General features: G+C 43.7%; 1 protein-coding gene across 1 annotated transcript in view; it reads right to left on the reverse strand.

The window, feature by feature from the left end:
• The window catches only part of LOC117542090 (leucine-rich repeat-containing G-protein coupled receptor 6), a 39,001-nt gene extending 21,330 nt beyond the window's left edge, over positions 1-17,671 (reverse strand). Inside the window, exons 1-2 of the mRNA XM_034209573.1 lie at positions 17,055-17,671; positions 1,149-1,220 (exon numbers count right to left, since the gene is read on the reverse strand). Of these exons, the coding sequence (XP_034065464.1) occupies positions 1,149-1,220; positions 17,055-17,122 (140 nt within the window). The 5' untranslated portion in view covers positions 17,123-17,671. The remainder of the gene's footprint in view (positions 1-1,148; positions 1,221-17,054) is intronic.
• Between the last annotated feature and the right edge of the window lie 4,021 nt (positions 17,672-21,692).

Consider the following 21,692-nt stretch of genomic DNA (forward strand, 5'->3'; position numbering starts at 1 on the left):
ATGGCAACACAATGCTCACCATGAAACACGGTTTTTCTCATAACTTCAGTGAAAATACTCGAAATGGCCCAAAACTTCACAGGTTTGGTAACAATGCAGCCATCAAACACATCTAAGAGTATTATGGGATGTCATCAAATGCCGTTGCCATGGCGACAGATCATTCACCATCAAGTTAGTTCAAAAGTTTCCCAAGCCTTTTTACTTTCTTTTCTCATCTTAATACAAATTCATTCACTACTACTTACATCTGATATTTAACTCCTTCAGCCTATTTCAGCTGCATAACACATTCAACTATTACATTATTCAGCTATTTCAGGACATCAAGGCTATACATGTTGTTGTTTATACCTTTTTTTAAACCTTTTCTTTTAAATATTAAGCTTTTTCTGCATTTTTTTAGCTAAAAGCAGCTACCATTCAGCTAATAACATATTCAGCTTTTTCTGCATTTTCAGCTAAATTCAGCCATAAATGTTCACAGTTTACAGCATTCGCACGCATTTTCTGCAAGAAATGCATTTTCTAGTTATTTTTTGTTATTATAACAAATTGTTTAATTTGTTACCAGCCAAAAAAAGTATAAACAAGCATATCTACTTTGGTATTTAACTCATTTAGGGTATTGGCAACAATGTCAAAACATTTCTCATGATACCCAATTGTACTCATAATGCTACATATTAAGGAAAACACAAAATATTCGCTCATTCCGTTTTCCCCAATCCTGTCCTGAAGTTCTCCTTTAATGTGTTGTTGGCAAAGGTTAGTATCTACGTGTGTACTGCTCCTGCTGAGCTGTCCAGCTGAACAAAGTCAAGGGGTGGGGGGGCAAGAAAGCAGCGGCTTGGAGGCTGAGCACAGAACTATGCTCTCTAAACACTTTAAAGACCATATATTCACTCTCTGCGTGAATATCGGGTTCCCTTTGCCTCCGTCCTTTGTGCATCCATCCCAGGATCTTCTAGTGTATTGCTGCAGGCAGTTTCTTGGTAGGAGAGATCACATACGGGCCAGAGTCATTAATCCCCATCACTGAGGTCTGTGCGTATCAGCGGCTCGGGGAATGACTGTTTCTTGTCATGTGTGAGTTGTGACGATGGAGTTTTATTAATCAAATGTGAGTTGAGGGATTTCATACTCACAGTTCTGATAACAGGTGCATTCGGTGGAAGGCTCTGGGCTGGATCTCGCTGATGTTGTTCATACTCAGATCCCTGGGGAGAGTAAAAGGGGAACGTCAGTATAAAAGTATCCATCAGTGTATACATTATCAATGTTCCTTGAAGATGCTTGGGGCATGTCAAATTACAAATGTTTAGAATGCGTTTTTCACATGGCAATCAATCGCCAAGAATGGGGAGTAGTACGCAGAGAGAGGTTAGAGGGTTAGGTAGAGAAGATGAGAGGGAGGAGAGGGAGATGGAGAAGAGAAATGTTCCCCAATTAATCATTGTTTGGCAGCTGTAATTTCCTCCTCGTCCCAGTGATTCTTTCTCTTTTCCAGATGTCTCACTCTACCTTCTCTCAGATCTGACCCCTCCATATCTATCTCCCTCTCCTTTCTTCCTCCTCAGGTTTCTCAAGAGACCACCCTCTTCCCCTTTTGTTCATAGCTGTAATGTAGACGCACTCCATTCTCTGCCTCTGACACACACTCTGACGTGAAGGGTGTGCTGTGGGGCAAGTGTTGACGCAGCTGCGTTGCGGTCAAAGAGGGTAAAGGTGCAGGATGCTCAAATACATGCATACACACACACTCAGTGAGTGAATTATTCAATTAATTCACACATGAAAACTTGGGATAGTATGAGGACAACTAATGTGTCAGCCTCTGGTAGAAAACATACATAACCTTGTAGCCCCAGTCATTGTAAGGTCATCTCTTTGATAAACATAATGAAAGCAGGAGGGTGCTACGTCACCCCTTCTTAGCTTTCACAGCCCTTGGGGTCTCGCATGAGTTTTCAAGAGTGAGGATTGTATGTGCATGTGTGTTTGCGTGTGTGTGTGTATGACACTAACCATTGCTCATAAAGCCAGACCACCGGGCTAGCAAGTGTAAACTGTGCTCTCAGAAGCCTTTTGCAGTTGGGAGTTTTGACACACTCAATGTTTGTTTGTCGAGTCAGCCAAGCTGACAGGGGGCTGGTTGAATCTATCCAAAGGCATGATCTTTATTCAGCTTCAGGGGCGATGTGGAAAGAATACTGCATGGTTCACCAATTGTGGTGTATGAGTAGTCTGTTATTTTTAGGGGTTGTGACCAGACAAATTCAGTATACCAACAGCGTGGTACCCTGTCAAGCATAATATTTAATATCAGGATGTGGGCCCCCGCTGTCACTTTGGGTCAGGAGGTATGTTCTTATGAAAGGGATGAGCTTGCAAGATTAACTGTGTCCTTTCAATAGGATATTTTGTAAGTAAAATAATTACTGTATATAGCCTTTTTACAGCCTTTTGACATTGAATATTTTCCTTATGAAACCAGAATTTTGGCATGTTCATTTCACTTCACAGGAATTTCCTATTGCACAAGCCCCCCTCCTGGGAGGTCTGACTGCAGAGAAAGGGGTTCAAGGTGTTACTCTGGATGCTTTCGATCAGTGTTGAAGGGAAAATGGCTAATTCTCTAATGACCTTGCTTTTGTCAGTAACAGAACCAAATGGGGCATTCTCATTCTACATGACCCGTTATTGACATAGATGCTAGTTTTTTAACCAGCATACCTCTATATTGTCTGCATTTTCTGTTCTGATAGGCCACTACAAGCAAAGGAGTGGCATTATACACATGTTTGCTGCGGAGAATTCTAAAAGCATGTTGACAGCTGGTGTTGGGGTAATGCACCATAAAAGATCGCAATTTGCCAATAAAAAGAAAGGAGACTGCAAACAAAAGATGTAGTTGGCCAAGCACTCAAAAAATGCTGTGTCTTTTTAACAGAAAAATACTTCGCATGGCAATTTAAATATTGTTGCCTCATTAATGTCCATAGATTGCTCTTATCTAAACAATTTGTTTTGAAAATATTGCAGTTAAATATGAAAGACGCATTCAAATTCAGCTACTCATAACGTGATTCATTACTTTTTTACATTTTTCAACGTATGTATAATATTTCATCAAAGAAACCATAAATGAAAAAATATGTATGTCATTTTATATATATATATATATATTTACATCCTTTTTCCTAAAGGAGTTGCTGACCTCAGGTTTCCATCTCAACACTAGTACTGTGGAGATTTCATGTAAATTATATATTTTTGTTTGTCCAATTTGGCACAATCTTCTTTGACTCCAGGCAGTAATTTGGGAATGAATGCAAACAAGTGTAATGCACTACGGCTTGATTAAAGTCAGAGGTAAATATAAGTGATAACAAAGTTGTCATAGAGATGACACCGCCAGCAGAAATGGCACACCAATTTACATAATCAACAATGGGTGACATCACATATAACACAGGAAGCACACAATCCCCTCACGGGGCCTCGAGAACAATACACATACACACCTTAATTATATTCATTGTCGGTGTACTAATATTCTTCTGAGACAAATATTTATTGGAACATTCTGGGGGTGATCATTAAATCATAGAAACACACGCACCCATGCAGGCACACGCATAAACAAAGACACATCAGCCGGCTTCTGGGGATGCGCCCAAGAATGGAGACACCCCTCTATTATCTGGTCCTGATTAAATAAGCCATAAACAAACGTTGTGTGAAGTCCATAACAGCGACCTCACTCAGACAGAATAAACACTCAGCAATGGAGAGAGAACATGTTTAAAAATAAAGACGCACAGTGGTGAGTCATGGTGAAAGGTTGAATGCAGCTCATTTCTGCTGTGCTCTCCAACAAGCTCATTGGGAAGCCGGAGAGAGAGAAAGACATTTCTGTTGTGCAGGCCAAGGCCTCCGCTGACAACTTGATGTATCGTTGGAAGGCGCTACGCTATGGCTTGTTTTTTAAAATCAAATAACAGCTGTGGCTTTTTTAAACCATGATAATTATGATTGATGACTACCACATGTGCATTGTGTCGGCTGGCGCTGTGAGGTGCAGATATTTCAGCCCAAATAAACGACCGCAGAAGAAATTAGAAAGAGAGCGCTTAAAGATTTCGCAGTCTTTTGGAGTGTGGCGTTTGGGAGTTTCACAATTAGATTTGTGGTTTCAGTGTCCCCATTTTATTGGCAGAGGGGAGGGAGAATGAGTGCAAGTGTGTGTGTGTCAGTATCTCTGTGTGCAATATTTCTTCCATTTATAGGTGACTGCGGTGTGTGTGGTAACATGTCTGTCGCTCATTTTCACACCCCTATTGTTATCCAGTGAGCCGGCAGATGTGGTTTGGGTACAGTCCATGGTCGCTTTCACCACACACGGTGCATGGGAACAGATTGCTGTGAGGAAATTATGGACGTTCATGTGGTTCCCTTTCTTTCTTTTTCATAAGAGATTTCAGTAGGGAACCATTCTTCCTTATCTTGGCCATCACAGCGTCAAGAAAGCAGTCTGATATTGCTCGCAGGACAACACATCTTTCAATCACCACAGGCATACAGGCTATCTCCTCCCTTCAGATCTCTGTCTGCTGCTGAATGACGAACTAAAGACTCCTTAGCAATATTAGGAGCAGAGGATGCAGACATGGAGACCCATCCCTCAACAAACACACTCCCAAATGTGCCTCTTAAATGTTCTTTTTATCCCCCTCCACTCTGAACCCGAGAATGACTGACAAAGCCCCCACTGATCTCTTTCTGTTTTCCCTGGAGAAGAATTACATTTTCATGTGCCTGCATGTAATTGTGTGTTCAAGCACAGTAGCATGTGTAACATTGTGGCCAATATTGCAGCAATTGAAGGAGTAAAGAAAAATTGGCATTTTTCCTTTCCTGTTTCCTCCATCGCTCCATGATTTGCAGATACATAATGTGCTCAAACTGATTTTATTCTTCTTTCTGCAAAGTGTGCGTAAGCTTGTGTGTGTGTGTGAATATAAGAGAGGAGGAAAGTTTGGCATGGGAAGAAAGCTAAAGTTCTTGATATTGACTGTTTTATGTTGTGATTTGATAGAGTACCCAAGGCAAGGAGCTTTTCTAAAAGGTGGAATGGAAGCATGAAGACGCAGAGCTACATTTCCATTCATCAGCCTTGGCCCTTTCTCTCCTATTCTCTTATGCCACTCTACCTCTCCCCATCGATGTTTCAAATTTCAACTGTAGCATGGGGTTACACAGTGCGGTAGTTGAAATAATGTAATTTATCATATTTCCCTCTTCGCCGTCAAAAGAACTACTGAAGTATCTTATCGGCTGTGTGATCAAAGGCGGTGTGGGTGTGAATGTGCCCCTAGCTCCATTGTAGCCACATTTAAACTGGAAGCTTTTCTGACAAGAGTTGGTTTGATTTCGCTCAAAACAACTGGCCACATCATATGAAAAAAAACACCCTTATTTATGTTACCAGACTAACACACATCCAAATACCCGCAGGCACTCGTGCACACTCCAGGCTTTTGTGGGGTTGGATGATGGACCACCCTGGTGAGTGAATATACCCTCACAGCAGGACAGATGCCATCAGCAGTCAGGGTGTCCCTTTCTACCGTCACTGGTGAAATGTGTCTGTCAGACAAAGCTGTCTGGGAGCAAGCTGAGGGGAGATTGCTTGATAATTTTACTTTTGATAATACTACTGTCTCCGAAGGTGAAACTAAATAAACTTGTATGGAGAGTTTTCTGGCATGTTGCTCAAGCATAAAATTGCAGGTACAGTACATAACAATGCAGCACAAGCATGTAAACAAAAAAGCCTTACATTGTTGCCCTTGAGAAGGATGTTTTCAATGATGCTCTCTTACACACACACACACACACACACACATCACTTCGCAAGAGCCAAACCCTGAGGCCTTCCCTCTCACTTCCTTCCCTGCTCCTTCTCTCTCTTTCCTCCTTGTCTCCCCTGCCAAACCCTTTCTCACTCGCTCAGGTGGAGACTCTCAGCAAACAAACAGCCAATAATGGCGGTAAGCTCTGCACCTTTGAAGGCGGCTTATCTTTGAGGAACATTAGAGTAATAGATCTTTAGTGGAAATCAACAACCAGAGCCTTGCCCAGAGGGTAGGAGTTCTGCATTAGCGGTGCAAGAGCCACACCTTGGCTGTCTTTTACTGTAACTATGACAGTAATGTCTTCAGTCAGATTCAGCCAGTCTGATCCTCTCTGCTTAGTGCTTTGAAACAGTTAAGGCCATGATGAAAGAGGATCTTTTATTCCACACAAATGCAACTGGTAGTCAATGCTAGGGCGCCGCCTTAAAGAGGGCCTAAATGGTTGTGTTAGTGTGTGTGACAGAGTAGAGTGTGTGTGTACTGTGCGTAAGGGTGAGGTCTAAGTGTGTTAGCTTTTTTATATCTGAATAGACTGACTGCTTTGGCATTTAGTTTCTCTCATGGTCACACATGAGCTTGCACACAAACACACACACACACAGGCATGCACACACACATACAAGCGTCAGGAAGAAGGGTACAATGCTGTCCCCTCCCCTCCTCCTTCCTCTAAAGATGCTTTTTTTTTTTCTCCCAGACTTCCTGGGAGGGGTACACTGCCCTTTGTGTCCAAAGGCACTCTCTCTTTATCTTTCCCTCTCTTATTCTCTCTTTTCTCTCATTCACTGGCACAAAGAGCGAGGGAGAGGGCGAGGGAGAAGTCTTTCACCTGGACAAGGAGGGCCACGGGGAGGACTGGCTACAAAGCAGCAGGAGAACAGAGAGGGAGGAAGGAAGAGAATAGAAGAGATAAGGAAACTGAAAAGGGAGATGCGCCTGTATTTTTGTGTTCCCATGTTTTGTGCTGTTTTTCCGCTCGCTGTGGTTTAGGGGAGGACTTGACAGCGCGGATTGATACGTGGGGTGGAGCGAGCGGCTGTTTGTTTAGTCTCTGGCTCATGTCAATGGAAGCATATGATTCATGCCCTCTGGGACTTATTCATCCCCTGGTATACCGCCACACACACGTGTGTGTGTGCACACACACACACTTTATGTCCGCTTCTTGTCCTCCCACACACACCCTGTCATGAGACGGAGAGGGGAGGGTGAAAGGTCAAGCACTTCAGTAATGGAACAGGAAGTGTTGGAACAGTCGGCACTACACAACATACAACTGCCTCCAACATGTGGACAAGACTGACAGGCAGCTGTTGTGGGTAGGGACATAGCTTTGGAAAGCAGAAAGCATTCATACGTAGCCGTCCCCATAGTTCACTAATCTGTTGTTTTGGCTTTCATATATGATCGTACATGACGTGCAGGAAGGAAGCATATTTTTGTTTCATCCTCAATCGAAGATATGGTTATTCCACACAATGACATCTTTCAATATTACAGGACTTGTCTCTGAAATGTGTTGGAAAAGGGTTACAAATTTCACCACCTTTTCCACACATTCTGGAAAGGTATCTCTTATGCCTGCGTTTCACACCGGACGCGATGCGATGTTTGGGCGGCGCGATTACATGTAAAGGCCCCTGACACACCAAGCAGTCACCAGAGAACTCGCCAACGCCGACTGTTGCGTCGCCGTGTTCTCCTGCATCTTGGCCATGTGTCGCACTGGAACACACCGCAAAGACTTCAGCCGAGCACGTACGAACTGCGCATGCGTGAGTGGCAATAACTCTCCTTACCAGCAGGCGGCGGTAGTGTGTATTCGTCATTCAAAAGAGGAAACAACCGGAAGACAGAGAAGAAGACAGACAGCGTGATCTAAACAAACAACAAATAGGGTGTGTGTTCCATTTTCACTCTCGTCCATCGAAAACATGTTTCGTGCGGTACTGGAGCTATCAGCCATTGGAGTGCTGCTTGTGGAAGACATTCTCAAGCAACCGTTTAGCTTCGCATGCACTGATTCGCTAGCTGAACAGCCAATCAGAGTGATTTCTTTGTCAGACTGCCTGTGGCCGACGCACGGCCGATTCAACATGTTGAATCGGCCGTTGCGTCGGCCATGTAGCCAAATAGCAGCCAAATAAGGCGTGTCGACGGCCGACGGTGCGGGACACACCAAATTGAGTTCGGTGCGACAGGGCACGCTTCGTCGTTCTCCGACTAACGAAAACGCCGATTTCGGCCTGGTGTGTCAGGGCCTTTAAGTCAATGCAGAGACGCGGACAGACACGAATTCGCTCCGACGGCGAGAATGAAGCGGGGGACGCGGCTGCGAATCACACGATTGAGGCGATTGAACTGTGCCGCGTCAAACGCAAGGAGTTCCATTTTTTTTTAACTCGAGCGTCAAATTCACGTGACGCATTCTCGTGGAAGCCAATCAGCGGTGAGGATCTCAGCCTGCCGTTACCAGTGGCGAGCCGTCAGGGCCCTCTAGGCCCTCTGTGAGGGCCTAAGATATTCTACAAAAATAATATTTAAAAACATTAAAAAAATATATATATATTACATTTTTTTTTTAAATATTTTTTTTTTGTTATATTTTTCATTAGTTTTTACCAAAATAACTTGATTTAATTGTATTTAAAATAACATTTCCAAAGAAATAAATCCTTCGAATCTGCCTATTCAGTTTCTGTTGGAATGTGAAGGGTTACATGAAAGAAGCTCGTCTCTGCGAGTGTGAAGAGAGGAGCTGTTGGACGTCCAGACGGTCCAGCTATGAATTCACAGAGGGCCCCCGCTATAGTAACTGAACGAGAGAGTAATGTCAAATGACAGTACAATTGACCAATCATATCTTCCCTCTAAATGGGTGGGTGTTATTATCGCGGACTTTATGACAAGTTAGCCATAGCAACAACAACTTCCTGTCAACAGCGTTAACTCGCCTTCAAATAAAAGCATGCCAAATTACACTTAAGACCTACAACTGCAACGAAAGTAACAACACAATGCAATATCCTTTTCAATTTCAAAGAACACAAATAGGGTTATTTACAGGTGTTGTTTTGTGTGGTAGAGGGTCCCTTTCATTGATGCGTTTGCACCCCGAAGTGCAAACCCCTGAAGTATTACGCTGTGACGTAATAACTCGACGGAAGGGGGGGGGGGTCAGAGGGCCTAGGTATAAAAGTCACGGCTCGCCACTGGCCGTTACTGACTTTCAAACCAGAAAACATCAGCCATTAGCTGTTAGCAGTTAGCACACAGAGATCACAGCTCCTCATATCTGTTCAGAAACTGTACAAAAGTTAAACAAGTACAAACCACAGACTGTCTGTGTCATGGCGAATTACAGTCGCTGGTTTATTTAATGTCTGTAGGCCGTTGTTATGAGTGTGGTAGTGAGCATATACAACGTTAGCTTAGCCTGGTCGACCCAATCTCCATTCAGAAAACAAGCATTTAAAAGGTTTTTTCGCCTGCCGTCTTGTCCTGCAGACTTGTCAAGCATTAATTCATGGTTTTTACTAACCGGTATCAGTAGGCTATGTTGTTACGTCGTCATCATTTAGAAACGTGTATTACAATTTAATCACGGTAAAATATGTTCATTTTGTTGTAGTTGTAGCTCCCTGTAGCGAGTCTTGTTTGAATGATGCGAGTAAACACAGCTGGCAGCCTCGGTGAAACTCAAGCGTTTAGAGCGAAGCGAATATTCGCATCGCATCCGGTGTGAAGGTGTGAACGCACAATTAGACTAGAGCGATGCGATAGGAGCGATTAGAGCAAAGCGAATATTCGCATCGCGTCAGGTGTGAACGCAGCATTACAGAGGTTTCCTTTCCTGCATGCTGATTCAAGGCAGATTCTCAGCAGTGGATACAACAGTAAATGAACTCAATGAGTATTAGTGTCAGGCTCCATTATGACTTCATTTGTTTGAATGGCAGAGAAACAGGAGGACTCTAGAGCTAGTTAGAAGACTGCTCAAATCCACTCCTGGCTGGCACACTCCTATTTTACAGATCTATGAACAGCTCATCTGCCTCCATATATTCAGCAGTAGCAACGGATAGCATCTAGATATGAACTTAGATCAGGACTTGATGAAATCTTACCCCCATACCAATGAGTACATGTGGCTGCTGTTGGCTTAAAGAGATTTTGTTTGGCCTCTTGCCATGCATGTAAAAAGTCCAGATTTCCTCAGACATGAAATAGAGACGTGAGTAAGTCTGGCTGCAGTTGCAGAGACTCTGCAGTGGAAGAATTCCCTCCAGCCTCCCTTTACGGCAGATGGAAAATACCACCTGTAAGTTCAGTCTTAGTCAGAATTAAACTATTATGCCATAGTGACCCGGACTGCTGTTTCTGCATTCAGGTCAGCTTACTTAACTAAATTAAGAGTCCATAGTAATCTCTTTTCTCTCCCTACTTCATTTGTCTCTCTACCTTCTCTTTCTACATCCCTTTTTCCACCTGCGCAGTATCCCCATTTGGCTATGGCATGTGATGTTTGTGCCCTGAGGTACTGGTGTGCACATGTGTGCGACATTTAAGTGTGTCTGTGATTGCTTCTTTGTTCCCTTTAGCTAACTCCCGCCCCAGTGGCCCATTCTCCTGATCTAATCCCTGCTACCATCGCTGTATCAGCACAGCTCTGTGGGACGCTTTGATGCTGCACAGGGGGATTGGCTAGGGCATTAACCATCATTAAGTCAGTATGTGCGTCTGAGTGTGTCTGCAAGTAAGCATGTGTGTACGTACTTTCATGTTTGTGCAACCTTGTGTAATGTGCACCCAGGTGTGTGTGTGTGTGTATTGTTGGAAAGGGCATTAAGTATCATTAGCTCTTACTAGTCATCACCTGCACACTGCCAGCCCAACATGAGCCACTTTAGTCAGCCAGCCTGGCCAGCGATCACACAGATAGGCAGACAGAGACACACTGAGCATGTACAGGTACGGGGGGGAACTCTGAGAGCCATGTCCCACACGCACCGCTTTCGTCAATATTCTTCTTTATGTCTGGAGATCACTATTTTTTTCGTTTTTAGTCTTCACTTTCTATTCCAGATATTTCACAAAAGTATGCAACTTATAGCACTAGAGCTAAGTGTTTGACAGAAGGAGGGGGGGAAATGACAAACTTAACAAGCCAAACTCCACAAAACTTTAGGAGTGACAACCAATCTGCTCCTATAAGAAAATGATAAATATATAAAAATGTATGTGCTATCCTACTTTAGACATATACACAAATGACAATTCGCAAAGTCACAGGTCATGAATGCACATGTGTATATGTATGTACACGCACTAGAGCAGTTAGGGACATTTGTCGTGGCCTGGCCCAGAACTACACAATGCCTTCTCTGTAGTGGAGAAGAGAGGGCTAGTGCACTTGCACAGATTCATGCACACACTCACACACAAACATTCCCATGGATTTCCCAGGGTTGGGAAGGGGCTGAATAGGAATCTGGGCCATGCAGGCATTCTGAATCCTCTCAGTCAGAAGCAGCCCTTCACCCCTCAACCACGCGTCACACGGAGCACATTCCTAGGCCCCGTGTCATACTTGTGTCACACTGCTATCACACGAAATTGACAGATTTACATATTCAGTCACTTGGCACAGGCCTGACCCCAACAAATACCAACCACAGTTGTGTTCAATCCACATGCAGGCTCCTGTGCATACACTCTAAAAACACATTCTCCACTTTATTTTCCGGATCTTCACCTCCTCCACCCTAGTTCTCCTTACGATCTTGTGTCGTGATTGCTTTCTACTTATTATAAGGACAGGATATGGAGCGGTAAGAGCACACTATGGCCTCTGTGTCTTCCCTGCCTGCCGCTCCCGTAGGAATTGTCATTGTTTCCATTGTTGTCCTCTACCTGCCTACCTGCCGTCCTGTCCCTGAGCGACATTAAAAGCCTCCCAGTTGCTCTCAGGAAACCACAAACCGCTGCACTATCCAACGCTAACTGCCTATCCCTTCTCTTCAACACCCTTTTGGATAAATATCACTTTTGTAGCAGGCAAAGCGGCTTTTCTGCTGGTGTTCACCGCTCGGTCCTCAGGGACTCTAGGAGAGAGACGAGCAATTGACACTTTAAGGTGAACACTTGCAGGAAAGAATAAGAATAAGGAAGGAATGTAAAAGGCAAATGCTTGCAGAAAAAAATCCCCTTTATGATACTTTACAGGTAAATATATAATCTATAATGACATACTGTATGTCACTGTTGTCTTTCTAACGCTTGTAACTCTGTTCCCCAACTCTGATCACAGCTGCTAGTTTTGCTGGCCTGTATCCAGAGCACCTCCTCCCCCAACCAACACAACCACACACACACACACACACACACACACACACACACACCTTGAAAACATTTACCATTTGGCTTGGGTACACACCCTTTACTTTTATCACTTTGCTGCCCTGAGCTATAAGCATTCATTTAGATTCTGCAAGAGGCCCATTGCACATCAGTGATCATATATTTAGACTTAGCCATGCATCACCAACTTCAACACCTGCTTGAAACACTTTAGAAAGTTAACTATATTTTCCCAGCTTTCAACACACACACACATAGTTGGGCAGCATGTATTTGTGTTTTTATCTAAAGCAGGAGGCTAGAGGGACACAGGTGGGGAAAGGAGAATGGGGGGGGGGGATGTAGTTGAGGGCGGGGGGGGGGCTAACATAGAGTCTGGAGCCAGGACACTGATGCTGTAGCTGATAGCTGCTGCTCTCTGCATTCTTATTTTTTGTTCATGTTTTCCTACGAAATCCTCCTCACTCCATTCTTTCATTTTCTCTCTCTTTCTCTCTCCCCCCCTCTCTCCCTCTCTTTCTCTCTTTCAATTAGACATGATGTTTACAGTGTGACCCCCGGTCGCTCCTGCTAGGAATCATGCCATCAACATAATGGCTAAATGACACGCACACGACTGTTACAGAACAGCCACCATACAGGGGAAGGGTGTTTGTGTGTTTGCTTAACCTATACTGAATTCATAATTTTCCAGCACAGATTTTTTTGTCACCAATTTGTAATTCTCACCTTTCTCCTCATCGGTTTTCACCCCTTTTCTTAATTATCCTTCTCTAATTTTTTTACACTCTTGCTTCACCTCCACTTGCTTGAAGGGGAAAAAAACTCAGCAGTCTGGGTGGTCTTTGCGCATACACACAAACGCACTCCTTGGTTTCCTCAGTCTGGTAATGCGCTAGCTGTGGTTTCCTGGCCTCGGCCAAAACACCGTTAGAAGTTCGCCACACTCACCGCTACCACAAAGCATCACCTAATCGCTGCTCAACTCCGGTCCCAGACCAGACCCAGACACTCTTTTCCTCTTAAAAACACATGCACTCACTGATGACCACTGAAGGAAGTGTGAGATGTGTGAACATAAACACCTGACAAGCTTAGAAACAGCCTATGTACAGGATATTACACCAGCCAGGTCATGAGCATATCAATTATCTCCAACATGATTACCAGCTGCGGCAGCATGGCTGAAATAGTTTTGGACTTTGTGATTCTGTGTGTGTCATCATGGCAAAATGTGGTCCTTGAGACACCTACTAGCGAGAACTACCACAGTTCTTTGCCAGGTTATATGTCGGGTCTGAGGACAGATTTGAGACTGTTATAGCGTCCTCGACGTGCAAGATGCAGACACAAAACTTTACAGATGTGTAATTGAGAGCAAAATGAAGTTGGAAAATGGGTGTGGTCCAATCGAGCGCACCGGAAGTAGTGGGTGTAGGACGCCCTTGGCATGCTGGTGTGTGCTCTAGTTAAAAAAAAGTTTTGCCTCCAATCCCTTGCTGGCATACTGTACGCAGGGTTCTCATTCATCACATAGGCCTATAACACACACGCACACTCAACCTGGCAGACACACACCCTTGGGCACTGTCTTTCCTCTCTAATCTGATATCAAAGAGAAGGTCTTTCAAAGCGTCTCAAATGACAGCTCATTTCATGTTGTTGCCCACGGAAACGATTATGTCATAAATCTCTACCTGCTCTGCTCTGAGTTGCTCGGAGCACCTTTGCCTCTGAATAGTTAAATTCCTTTGCAAAGTCAACCTGTGTTTGCTTCAGAGTTGCAAGACAACTGTTTTTCGTTGATTAGTATTCCATAATGCCTGTTTGCAATGGGGTCATCCAAATGTGCAAAAAGAAACTAGGAAATAGAGTGAATCATGCATCGCCTGGATTGCCCTCACGGCCACTATAGCAGTTGTGCTCACTTTGAAGAGCTCTCCAATGACACGGGTGAATGATGTCATATACTTTCACAGCGTTGTGTGGATGTGGTTTGTAATGTGGACGGTTCCCAAGCAAATCCCTGTGACCTCGGCAGCCTACAGTATGTGCTTGGAGGCTAATCCAGCCTCTACAGCACAGCGGGGCGTGCTGGACTCTTCCACAGATCCTGGTGGGGTTTGGACAGGCTCTCCGCTATTGTAACCTTTTATAACTTCAGGACGAAATTGAGAAACTGTACTCTGCTGTGCTGGGTTATGGTTTATCTATATGATCTGTGTGTGTGTGGTGTGTGTGTGTGTGTGTGTGTGTGTGGTGTGGTGTGTGTGTGTGTGTGTGTGTGTGTGTGTGTGTGTGGTGTGTGTGGTGTGTGTGTGTGTGTGTTGTGTGTGGTGTGTTGTGTGTGTGTGTGTGTGTGTGTGTGTGTGGTGTGTGTGTGTGGTGTGTGTGTGTGTGTGTGTGTGTTGTGTGTGTGTGTGCTGTGTGTGTGTGTGTGTGTGTGTGTGTGCTGGTGTGTGTGTGTGTGTGTGTGTTTGTTGTGTGTGTGTGTGGTGTGTGTGTTGTTTGAAGGGAGGTTGTTTTTTTGTGTTTGCTGATTTTTATCAGCAAGGCAAAAGAGAAATCTGTGATTCTCTTATCTTACTTGTTGCGGCATCTCTCCTGCTGTCCCACATTCCCTTCTTCTCCTTTCCGCGGTGTGTGTGTCAGTGTGTGTGTGTCAGTGTGTGTGTGTGGGAGTGTGCGTTGGTCTCTGAGTTTATTTATCTTTATTCTAATCGGCCCTCAAACTCACTAATTGGTCCAGTTCCACTGTTAGGTAACGAGGGTAAATGAGCAATTACCTCTTGTGTTTGTAGGGAATGAGTGTGTTTGTGTGTATATCTCTGATTTTGTGTGTGTGCTTGAGGGGGGGGGGGGGCAGTTAAGAGCAGTGTAGACTTGCACATAGGGAGATCATAGCTTGTTATTTTAGAGGGAGATTGAGTTGCTTTATACTCTCCCTCTCAGACTTATCCATCCCTCTATGCTCTTACATGTGATGGTGAAAATTAGTGTTTGATGTTCTTAAAGGGAGTGACTCCTCGATGGAGTTATCAACTGTATTTCACCTCCATAAACTCTACATTATTCAAGAAGTCTTTAATGTCTTTTTTAGAGTTGTTTGCTACATAATCTGTTGATCTTTCCTCCCACATTTTAAATCATGCCCCTCTATAGTATTACTTGTAAAGCCCTCAGTGCGCAACTGCTATATCATACCCTATTTCCTGGATTTGACTTCTATCCATTCAATATCAGTAATAAAAGTGTTTTCCTCAAAATATCAGTTTTTTTAAACCACAGCAGGATGGTGTTAGGTTGGTGGTCTTTTACAGAATATATTACTCATTGAAAATCCTGGGGGTGAGTTGGGCTTACTTCCTGCAGCTCATTATGTTAACAATTGTGATGAGGAACAAAAATAATCATGTTTCTAATTGTATTAGAAGTATGTGCCCCTTCCCTTTCCAGAATGCAAGCGTGTACTCACAAATCATATTTACTGGTCAAGATCTAAATTGAATTATCACCAAAGAGTCTATTTTGTCAGCTTAACCAGAAAAATAATATACAGATTAGGGCTGAATGATTAATCGAATTCGCGATTTTAAATGATGCAATTATCAAATCGCAAAGCCTGCGATTTTTTTTTGTGTGTCAGTCATCCACACCAATCAAAAGTGCTGTGCTCCACATGTACCAGTCATTGTTAACCAATCAGAAGTGCCCCATGATAGAAGGGTGATAAACAAATTGATCCAATCACCTGCCAAGTCTTTTTGAAATACTTTTCCAAATGGCTTCCAATGGAGCTTTCCTAGATGCTTTGGTGAAACAAACCATCTGAGTCAGGTTAGTAATGCTTCATCACATGTTTTACATCTATTACAGGGGTGAATCTTAAACTGAAGCTTGACTTTTAAAGCAACCCAACAGAAGTTTCATGGTAAGTTTAGTTCTTTCACTCGTAGCCTCGGGCTGCGGGGGTGCTAGAGACGGGAAGCACGTTGATACGACCTTCCTAGCTGGAGATATGGCCACATTTTACAATAAACTTCCATTGGGTCGCTTAAAAACAAATATCGCAAATCGAATCGCAATATCTTGTCAGAAAAATCGCAATTAGATTATTTCCCAAAATCTTGCAGCCCCTATACAGAATAATTATTTTTCCCCAATCCATTTCTATCTTCATTTGGTATCAAACAACAGTGAGATGAAGATTAGTGACATAAAACCGGTCATTAAACTTCACACACATTTAGACATCTGTGTTCAAACACTTCCTCTTCACACACACAAACAACATCCTTGTGTCATGTGCTTCCAGCTTTCGCACACACACTTGCACACCCTCTCAAGCTGGGTCTCCAGTTGGCGCTCAGAAACCTGATACTGAAAGAAGTGGTCCAGTTATTGTGCCATAGTGGTCAACACAGACATGTTCCCTGTTGGCCCTGTCCGTTTTGTTATGTACATGAGAGCTCTGCTGCTGGTCACACATCTAAGCAACTGTTGCCTTCTGCTCTTTTTTCAAAAGAGGTTACTCAGCTTGACTATCTTTTTTCAATTACAAATGGATGATCAAGACTAGCTGTTGGGACTCACACTTTAATTTTCTCATGTGAAACCAATCATCATAAATGAGGGATGAGATACAAAGTGGAAACACATGAAAGGGATGATTGGGGTCAAGGAAATGTTCAGGACAAAGTGCAAGGCCAGGAGATGCAAAGTTTCAAGATGACACACTATAGGCTGTGCCCAACATTAACATGTGGTACTCACAGGTAAGTGGTGAGAGGGCTGAGGTTGGTCGGAACAGAAGCTAGTCCCAACTCCGAGCAGTCCACCATGACGAAGATCCCATCTTCCTCACACTGGCACGGAGACGGGCACAGCGGGGTGCCGCCGGCCCCTGTCTGTCCCTGGGCCCGTCCGTACCCCCCAAACTCCAGGGGCGGACCCCAAAACTCCACCAGCTACGCAGAGAATCAGGAACACAGAAGCATGTCTAACTATCCACCTGTCTGCAACTACACCTGTAGATGTGTCTGTCCTACTCTCTTTCGTCCTCTGATGGTGAAAGATGCAGCTTTGATGAAGTGAGGATGATCCAAAGTCTCTTTCCTTTTTCAATAGTCCTGGCTCTTTGCTGCCTTTTTCTCCTGTGCAGGTTATCCTCACTAAAAGTCTGTCCCTGTCACAAGTTCTATCTCCTCATTTCTCTTTATCCTTCCGTCACTTCATCCCTAGGGGTTAACTTTGTAGTAACTTCTTGGCCCTCTTTCCCCTCACTCTGCCCTCTCCTTTCTCACAGTCTTTCTCCCCCAAACACAGCCACCCTTTCTCTTTCTCTCTCTCTCCTTGTATATATCTCTTGCTCTCTCTGTCTCTCTCTCCTTACCTATTGTAGAAGGAGCGCATGAGTTGTGAATGAGCCACCCTCATTGGCCCACATTTTAGGGATGGGCTGGAGCATCTCCGGAAAGTAGGAGGGGCCCCGCGATTCTCAAATTCCTCCATCTCTTCCTCCATCTCTTCCTCCATCTCTTCCTTCCCCCCTGTTTTACTTTTCCTAGACGCTTGATGTTAAGAGAAAGAGTGAGTTGTTTAGTTTGAGGAAGAGAAAAGAGGATGGGGGGGGTGGCAATGCAATACAGTGGTGTGAGACCAAATTTCTCCTTTTGGTGACCTTATGAATGGAACTGGGAGAAAATGAGGTGTTTATAGCTGAAAGAGAGTAGAAAGCAAGCTCTGATGAGTGTGTCTGGCCGGTGTGAGAGATGCAGGGGGTGAGAGTGTGTGGACTGGGAGTGACTGTTTGGAGGAAATTGGAAATTCTGACACTTCAGCACCCCTCAGTCCCCAGAAAGAGCTGAATCCAGTGTCTCGTAAGTCACACCTTCTCAGGTTTCTTCTGCTGGAATGCTCGATTGCACACACGCACAGGACACACACACACACGCCTGCATGCACACACGCACATGGGACACCAATAGAAAATAACAGATATGAGTGACCGACGCAAAGAGCTCACTATCCATTTCACATACACACACTCCAGTCTATAGAGAGAAGAGTGGGATTTGTGAAGAAGTGTCAGCTGCCTCTGGCTAAAGCCTGTCTGGAATTTCACAGTCAGTGTGCTCCATTGCAGATTTTTTAACAGATCTTTGAAAATTATTTCCCTTTCTTTATTACAACACATAATTCTTGCCTGCGTTGATGTGATATTTTCAATCAAACACGTGCTGTTCCTGACTGAGCACAGATGAGGGCTTCATACAGCCTGACAAAAATGCTATATAAAATGAACGCTCTGCTCCACAGCTGAGCTTTACATGCTGTGCACCTGTAAGCCACAGGATGTTGCATAACTGCTGAATGATGCATTCCATAATTATAATAAATCAAAGAAAGAAAAACTGGCTTGCCATTCCAAGCAAAGCCGACTTAATTCTGTCCTTTTGTAAGATGTCAGGCGTATCTCCTCGCAGCACGTACTAGCAGTAAAAAGCTGCAATAGGGAGGGGAGATAATTATATGTTTTTTTTAAAAGACAATTAAACAATAAAACACTGAATCAATTAAAGATTATGAAGCATTTCTCTAATTGAAAAGAAATCCAAAATTGGGGTAAGCATTTCATAATAACTAATAACTCAAGTTTATGTGATTTTTCTTCTTTTACGAGGAGGATTACACAGTCCACCATGACTTGATCAATTCTGACAACGAAAAACCCCAATGGATTAACTGAGAAATGCATGGTAGTAAATGTGGAAAGCAAAGTTGTTCAATGTATTTCCTGGAAAAGCTGAAGCTTGAAGAACTGAAGCTTTGACAGTGCGCCAAAATGCACGAGCAGAGATGCATCAAACAAAGTTATTGACAAGCAAGTTCCCCTATCATGCCTGTTGCATTGAAACTTTTCCAAAGTAAGTTCACTCTGTGCTTTCTGAATATAAAAAGTCTTTGCACCCTTGTTTGAGTTTGTCTACCCCTCCAGCAGGTCTGTCAGTCTCTCTCTTATGTCTTTCTTTCCCCACCATTCTCTGTTGCCTGAATAGTTTCTCATTAATTAATTAACATTCCTATGCCACTGTGTTTTCTGAGGGGCCTTTGTTATGTCCCACAAAAAGTCTTTCAGAGCTGTTCTTCACATGGTCTCCCCTCTCTCTCTCATGCTCTCTCTGTGCTCTGTCTTTTTCTCCCTCTTTGTAGTGGAATGTGCGTTGTTGCTCTTTGTTCTATTGTTGGATTGAAAATGTTGCGTAATTGTTTTCAATTCATGTTTTATTATATTATTTCTTTCACTACCTCAGATGCAAATAGGCAGATATACAGACTCTGGAGGAATATTTGTGCGTGATCCTACATACACCCACTTTCAGCACATGCACATTCCCACGGGCAAACACTTGCACAGGCTCTTCATGCACCTGCAAACTCTTCCACTCCCTGGGCTCTCCACCTCTCCCCTTTTTATGCGCAGAGCTCTGTCATCTTTTTAAATGCTCTTTAATTGTCTTACCCCAGGGGAAACCTACAACACATGCACTGTAAAAATCTGCCTCTCTTTCTCTGCCTGTCTCTCTCTTGGTCTCACTTTCTTCTTCTGATTTGTTAACTTTCCTCCCTTTAATCTCAAATATGCAGACAACCACACAAAGCAGTCCTAAGAAAAAATCTGCTACTTGTTTGTAGAAATGGCACCTGTCGAAAGGTTACATTTGAGTCAGTTATACAGTTTTCAAATATAGGCAACTTACCATTTTAATTTCACACTGCAGCACCTTTTTCACACGCCTTTGAAATTAGTTTAAAAGTTTTTGGAAAATAGACATGCATATTCTAAGGCACAAGACTGTTACATACTTTTGTATGCATTTGGGGAAATGATGTTCCTTAGCATTAGTAAATTGACTAAACTAGGCTAATCTCACCTTAAGCATGCCTTCTTACTTCACATACAGACTTTAAAATGCCATCCACACATTTGCTTGATACCGTGTGAGCTTAAAAAGTTTGAATGTTAATTAACTGGAGTTTTTCTGACTGGAGTCAGTTGACACGATATTACTATGACTGACTAGTGTTATATGTCCATATCACTTTAATTAATGAGCACTTTGTGTCAATAAATTGCAAATTAGTAATTTTTCAGGGTTGGTCAAATGTCATTCTTCTCAAGGTTCCACAAATCCGTAGTGTAGCTCTGGGCTGAATGAATGACTCAAACACACACACACACACATACAGTACATACACAGTTGTTAGCATGTGTGCAGAAATGTGTACATGCCACTGAAAAAGTATGCGTGTGTTCTTATTCTCCCTCTCTCTTTCTCACCCTACCTCACACAAACGCTATCAAACAGTCTGCCTAGGATCAAAGCCAGAGCACCTTCCCCTCCTCCCCCATCCTCCCTCTCTCCTCTCTGGGCTGTAAACACTATCCAAGCAAACGGCAGCCTTGAAGACACAAAGACAAGTAGCTGCCTGACACCTGACACCAACTTGAGAGCACTCACCGTGGTCTACCTGGGAATAAAACACACACACGGCTACCTGAGCTCCTTGCAGCAAGAAGATTCCATTCAGGGAGAGAACAGAGAAAGTAGCCGAGCAATCAACCCCCCCTCAACACACACTCCATCCCACCTCACCTCCAGTCCTCACACACATCCCCGGCCTATCCCCTTTTTAACTCTACCCCACCTTATTCCTGCACATCCAACACCTATCATTCAATCCCTAAAAAGATAAAGTCTGTGTAATTGTGCACACCTGCATGCAGCGTCTGCTTGATGCCCTGTGACTGCATTTGGGCAGAGGCAATTGAAGGCTAACTCAGGTAAACTAAGCGGAAGCAAGGGAGACGCCGTGGGTCACCGGTGGCGGCAACATAGGTGTGTACTCTGGCTTTTCATGTGGAACCACCTGAAAGCCAACAAAAGCCCCCCCCCCCCTTCCTCTTTGCATCTCACAGTACAAAGGAAAGAGGTGAATGAAAGAAAGAGCGGCGGAAGGAAGGGGGATGAGGTAAGGGGATGAGGATGCAAGGGTGGGGCAAGGTGGAAGAGATGAAGGGCTGCCTAGGCAGAACAGGGGTGGGGGTATTTGTGTGTTTTTAGTGTGGGACAATAGTAGGCCTGGGGACATGGTCAGTCACAGAGTTCAGCAAAGCAATCCATCACAGGCTGGTAATAGATTTTTACCTTTTGGTGGGTCAGTTTGTGTCTTTCCTCTAAAATACATCCAGAACTGTTTTTTAAACAACATTTGACATTTTTGATGCTCTACGGCAGCACTTCACAAACAGTACAATACACATAATACAAAATGATACACACAGTAGACCACACACCATCTCAATTTGAAGTGTTTGTGACAAAAAGCAACAGGATGAATAATATACAC

The sequence above is a fragment of the Gymnodraco acuticeps genome, unplaced genomic scaffold (assembly GCF_902827175.1).
Source record: "Gymnodraco acuticeps unplaced genomic scaffold, fGymAcu1.1, whole genome shotgun sequence".
NCBI lineage: Eukaryota > Metazoa > Chordata > Actinopteri > Perciformes > Bathydraconidae > Gymnodraco > Gymnodraco acuticeps.